General features: G+C 46.2%; 1 protein-coding gene across 8 annotated transcripts in view; it reads left to right on the forward strand.

Moving 5' to 3' along the window:
• Nucleotides 1-24: 24 nt before the first annotated feature.
• Tctn1 (tectonic family member 1) overlaps nt 25-6,221 on the forward strand; it is a 29,052-nt gene continuing 22,855 nt past the window's right edge. For 4 of the 8 annotated variants that reach the window (XM_013503666.1, XM_013503669.1, XM_013503668.1 and 1 more), the window contains exons 1-2: nt 25-340; nt 4,618-4,738. In XM_013503666.1, the coding sequence (XP_013359120.1) occupies nt 82-340; nt 4,618-4,738 (380 nt within the window). In that variant the 5' untranslated portion in view covers nt 25-81. The remainder of the gene's footprint in view (nt 341-4,617; nt 4,739-6,221) is intronic. The other 4 variants (XR_001230982.1, XR_001230980.1, XM_013503667.1 and 1 more) reach the window with 2 other exon arrangements.

Consider the following 6,221-nt stretch of genomic DNA (forward strand, 5'->3'; position numbering starts at 1 on the left):
CCCCTCTAGCCAACTGGCGCAGCCTTGCGGGGCCTTTCCCAGGTTGCCTTGCGCCTGGCTGTCGCGGTTGCCGGGCAACGGATGATCCAGGGCGCGGGCCCCGCTGGGTTCTGCCGCGCCATGGGGCCGCAGGGCCTCCGGCCGCTTCTGCTGGTGCTTCTGGCCGGCTGGGCCTCCGTGAGCGCGCAAGCCGTGGCCACTCCCGCGGAGCCGACGGAGGACATCAACTCCACCGAGGCACCCCCTGCCACTCTCGGACCCTCCTTCGCGCCTAGGACCCTAGGCACCTCCAGATCCCCGGAGCCCTCCTCCAGCCCCAGGCCCGTCCCCGTCACAGATGGTGGGTACCCTCAGCTACCTCCTGGGAGGTCCAGAATGATCCAAAGTGGAGGGGTGGCCCGAGTGATGACTGAAAGAGTAGCAGTGATAGTTAACAGTGTGCTGACAGGCAGAGTGTTCCGCAGGCCTGAACCCTCCCACCAGTGACCCTGGTAGATGACAGCATCCATGTCGTATAGATGAGGAAGCCGAGGCTCAGAGAGCGTGAGTCCGTATCAGCTTTGAAAGTTCTTGCCTTGACTCCGGATACCATTAATGCTGAACTCAGTAATGAGTGCATGAGAACAGCCGCAGGTGAAATTAAATAGAAAGTGTTCGGACAGTGGTGGAAATGAATGCATAGGCTGTATTGAACTTACTATATTAAAGACAGGCACCAAAGGTCCAGCTTAGTAAGTGTGAGCGAGTGAAGGGGTTGATTCGAATTGCAACACCTCAGGGTCCTGTGTTTGGTTGGAGGTGGGAAGGTATGGGCTGAGTGGTTAGTCCTACTTTCTAGGATTTATATTTAGGGATAGTTAACATATCTCTCAGGAGCTGATCTTCAAATTCTGTAATTACAAATTTAGTGAATATTTTATAATCCGATTTGACACGGCAACCTTGGGATGTCAGTGATGCCTTGTGCGTGCAGAAGTTGATGAAAATGTGTTTCTGGGCTGAGGGTCATGGTAGTCAGCAGGTTCTCAAAAGGGTTTGTGATCTCAAAGTTGTTTGTTAATCTTGTGTCTGGATTGAGAGTAACTTCAGTAGGTATGTATTTTAATTTCTGTTTGAGAGAAAAAAATTTTTCTTTAAGGCTCGTGTAAGTTAAAAAGTCATTATTGACTGACACCCTGAACTCCAGGAGGTCAGGATGTTAATTTGGCTTACTGAGCCGTTATTTCTCCAGAAGGCCACCTTTGGAAATTATGAGTAGATGGTAAGAAAAAGTAGAGTCAGGAATGTAGCCCAGTGGTAGAGGGTGTGCTTAGCAGGCAGGAGACCCTGAGTTCAAGTCCCAGCACCAAGAAAAATTACAGAAGAATATATTTGCTACTTTAATATATAAACAAAATCTTTACATTTATCTCCTGTTCTGGTAAATTAATAGGAAAATCTTTGACTTACTAGGACAGACTATAGCCAAGTATTCCATGTCCTAAAATTGTCTAAAGTTTTTTGGGCTGGGTTGTCTTTTATCCATATAAAAAACACTTCATCTATTAAGGCATTTTCTCCCTTGTTTTTCCAGTATAAGTGATAAATTTGTACCTTTTTTTCTTTTGGTACTGGGGTTTGAACCTAGGGTCTTTGTACTGAGCTATATTTTCTGCCCTTTGAAAAAATTTTGTTTTAAATTTTGAGTCAGGGTCTCTCTCACTAAAGCACTACATTGCTGAGACAGGGCTTGAACTTTTGGTCCTCCTGCCTCAGCCTCCCAGAGTGCCCGGATTACAGGTGTGCACACCATACCCAACTTGATTTCCTTTTTAAAGGATCATTCTTTAGACTTGTGACAATAATAACTCATTTATTAACTGCTTATTGAATGGCAGGCACTATGCCAGGCATTTCACCTGTGATGTGTCTTAATCATCACAGCAACCTAATGGTGTGGGCACTGTTACTTTATTTTTCAGGTAGGTGAACTGCCTACTTCTGGTCACATAGCTGCTAGTGCTGGAGCAGGAGACTGCCTCTGGACAGCTAGGTGGGAAGTTGCAGAACGAGGTTCAGGCGGTACTGGTGGGAGAGAAGCAGGGTCCCCGCTGTCCGGGCCAGGCGTGCAGATGAGAGGCTTAGAAGGGCAGCTGAGTGCTGCTTGGGTCCAGTGAGGGCTCACAGGTCCTTAGTGGAAGATTCAGTGCACTCACATCTCAAATAGAGACCTTTATCCCCCCTCAGGAGGTGTTAAACACTATTGCTTAATGCTTAGGAGTCTTATAGCTACCTATAAAAGGGTTTTAAATTTTGTAAACAAATGAAGGTTGTAAGTCTAAACACATAAGGCAGGGAGCCGAACTGTCCTTTCCACTTCTTACATTAGTGTGTGTGGGGTCCATCTCTTACTAAGCACATGCTGATTGACACAGGTAACCTAAGGAGAAGACGTTTGTAAGAAAGCGTCTTGTAGTTATTGATAAAACCTTCTCCTCCACGGATGTGGTGGCACACACCTATAATCTAACTTGGAAGGCAAAGGCAGGAGAATAACTGTGAGTTTGAGGCCTGAACTGTATAGTGAGATCCTGTCTCAAAAAAACAAAAACCCCCAAAACCTTCTTCTCTCACACTCTTCTGAAGAGTATGTTACACTTTTTGGGGGCCATATTCTTCTAAAGCTCATTTTTATCATGAAAAATTCAGAGATACAAATAATATTGTATGAGCCCTCTGTTAGCATTTGCAGGCCCAGGATATAGTTCAGTGGCACAGCACCTGCCTGGCAAGTACAAAGTCATGAGTTCGAGTCCCAGTACCCCCCTCCCCCAAAAAAAAGCATTTGTGTGAGATTCTTTTCTTGTTAGTATGTTGCTTTTTTGGCTTGAGATCTTTTTCTGGAAAAAAAAAAAAAAGCAAACCATTATAGAAGATTGAAGCTCTGCTTTTTTTTTTCTTTTTTTTTTTTTTTTTTTTTGGTCTTTCTTAGGCAGGGTCTCGCTATACAGTTCAGGCTGGCCTTGAGCTCATTTTGTAGCTCAGGCTGGTCTCGAACTCACCACGATCCTCCTGCCTCAGCCTCCCAAGTGCTGGGATTACAGGCATGTGCCACCACGCCCAGCTTGAAGCTCTGCTTTTATTTCATTTCTATCCTCCAAGCAATAATCTCTACCATCAAGTCAGTGTTTCTATTTTCATGCTCTGCTATTTTTTTTTTTGGACTCAGTGGGTTTTTTTGTTTTGTTATTTATTTATTTATTTATTTATTTTTGGTCTTTTTGAGACAGGGTCTCACTATGCAGTTCAGGCTGGTTTTGAACTCACTTTGTAGCCCAGGCTGGCCTTGAGCTCCTCCGGCCTCAGCATCCCGAGTGCTGGGATTACAGGCGTGTGCCACCATGCCCAGCACTGGGCTTAGTGGTTTTTAATCCACATAGTGTGTATGATAAGAAAACTGGTGCACGTTTAAATTGTTTTAGAAATTTATCACAACAAAGATCCATTGCCGTTAATCATCCTCAAAATCCACCGCTTCGCTCTGAACGCACTTACCCTCTCCTTCTTGCCAGTTGCCAAAGCAGCTCTGGAGCCCTTTCTTGTGTCTTTAGTTCCACTGTCGTGGCTGACTCAGCATCCTGAATTGATTCAAAATGATCATTTCATGGTCATTTTGACACTGGGGAAGAGCAAGAAGTCACTCGTTGCCAAATCTGGTGAAGAAGGTGGAGGAAGACACACCCTAGTGTTTTCGAGCCTGCCTCTCTGTTGGATGGCGCTTGGCAGCCACATTCACTATATTTTTGATCACACCTCGTAAAGACACAAAAGAGGACTTCTGACACTGTGTCCCAAAGTGGCAGGAATATGGTATGGAATGTGGTCACATCGAGAGGGAATACTCTGAGAGGGGTGAATGGCAGTGTGTCTTTTAGTGTAATAAATTTTTAAATTTAAATATGCACTATTTCAGTCACCCCTGGTAATTACTGCATCGGTTAAAAATGGAGATACACATACGAGGGTTAAAAATCTAGATACTCGTCATCAACAGTGAAAAGCTGTGTAGTGGAGATTCCCGGCTTTCCTTCACGCTCTGTCATCTGAGTGCCTATAGGTGGTCTGAACTCCCGAGGCAGTCTGATTCTTGGCCAAAGCCTGTGAACATGAGCTCAGCGTCAAAGCTGTAGCATACCCTGTATAAGAACTGGCACAAGACTGAAACCCCGTTTTCTCTGGCGTTAAAGTGTTAAGTTGGTCCTTCCTCCAGTTATAACCTAGAGCAAGAGGGGCTTGGGAATGTGGGACTAGACCCACGGCTCTGATGGTCAGGCAGGTGGTTAGTTGTGCTGGTTTTTAAACACGTGCCAGGGATCAGTGTCACCTGCAAGTTTTGAAAAACATAGCCGTCTGGGCTTCCCACGCAGCTTTCCAAGTCAGAGTCCTTGTACCCGAGCGTGAACAGAGCGTCCCGAGTCGGGTGATCAGCCGCCTCCCTCCGGTGCAGAGGGCTCAGACCGACGCAGACCCGCGCTAGGGAACGCGAAGCAGACCTTTTGTCCAAAACTGGTTTCTAGCAGGGGGCAGTCACCACTCACTGACGGCGGCACTCTGACTCCTGCCCTCTTCTTCCTGCAGTGGCTGCTCTGTGTGTCTGTGACTTGTCCCCCGCCCAGTGTGATGTCAACTGCTGTTGTGACCCTGACTGCAGCCCTGTGGACTTCAGTGTCTTCTCTGCTTGCTCAGTTCCGGTCGTCATGTAAGTGCGTGACATGTGGTTTTGATACAGTGTGGCTGACCAGGCCAGTAAAATCTGGGGACAGAAAGTGAAACGCCCGGGCTGAAAGACCCAAACCTAATTCCCCATATCTTGCGTGGGTTGGGAGCCGTCCTGGACAGAGCAACATCAAAGCAGTAGCCAGCCCTTATTTGCGTCTAGTAGCTTGGGCAAAAGAGAAGAGTCTGCGGTGCTCAGTGTAGAACGAGGTGCTTCCGCCGGAGGTGAGCAGGTCTCTGTCACATATTCCGTATCAGTGGGCCAGACCCTCGTGGCGGTGAAGAGTGCAGTTTAATTCCACAGCTCTTGTTGTGGACGTGGCACTTGTAACCAAGAATTGAGCAGATAGGAATGTTTTGTTTATACTCTTTGCTGCGTGAGTCTAGCGGGAGTTCTCACAGCTCACACACAGAACGGATGCCTCCCAGTGGCTGACAGGGTAAAGATAAGCTGCTCAGAATGATTTGTTGTCAGACTTCAGAGCATTTTGGAAAAAAAATATCAGCACTTCAAAAAGGTTTACTTATTCAGGACGGACCAACTTGCTATTCAGAGAGGGAATGTAAATTCAGCCTTCTGGCACATTTTAACAGTTGACACTTGGCAGGTTGAATCTTTTTTGGAAGTACCTGGGTTTTTCCCATGAGAACCGATTTTATTGACCCAATGGGAAATTGAATCTGTTTCTAATGTTGTAAAAAAAAAAAAAAAAAAAAAAAAGCCTGGAGAATGGGGTGAGGGGAGTCAGATTAATTTTCTGACTATAGCATGGTTCAGTCTTTCTTGAAAATCAGTCTGCTCTCCTGCCTAGGTAAGTACAGGAGCCGGAGAGCGAGATTTCTACTTTAAGCCGGGACCATTTTTAGAATGTCATTTTTTGTACAGTCCGTGTGATCATTTTAGCACACTTTTTTTGTAGAGGGCCAGATAATAAATATTTGAATCTTCACAGGTCGGCAGGTCTGTGTTGCAGCTTCTCAGCTTTGCCTTGGCTGAGCAGAAGCAGCTAGAGACACGGAAGTGAGGGCAGGGCTGTGGCTACAGACACAGGCCAGTCCGCAGACTGAATCCACAGCACCCTCAGGGAAGGGCCTCAGCATTTTTCTGAGTTAGTTTGTTTGTGACTTTCTCCTAAACGTGAAATATAGAAATAACTAAATCAAAAATCATAATCTTGAGGGTTTTCATTATATAGATTCCAGTCCTTGAATGATTTGCTTGCATTTGTCAAACGGTCAATAGCTTCTCCCCTGAAGAACAAACAAAAAAACCCCAGCAACTTCTCCGTTTGGCTATGGTAGTGTCACAAGAAAAGAGCACAAGAAAAATATGTCCTTCGTGTATCCGCAGCGCCTAGAACTGCCCGTGCCACACAGCTGGACCTCATTAAAAATGAGTGCCCGGGTGGGACTCAGTGGTAGGAGGTGCGCTTGGCGTGATTTCCATCCCTAGCACTGCAAAAAAA

The sequence above is a fragment of the Chinchilla lanigera genome, unplaced genomic scaffold, assembly GCF_000276665.1.
Source record: "Chinchilla lanigera isolate Chin_1 unplaced genomic scaffold, ChiLan1.0 scaffold00081, whole genome shotgun sequence".
NCBI lineage: Eukaryota > Metazoa > Chordata > Mammalia > Rodentia > Chinchillidae > Chinchilla > Chinchilla lanigera.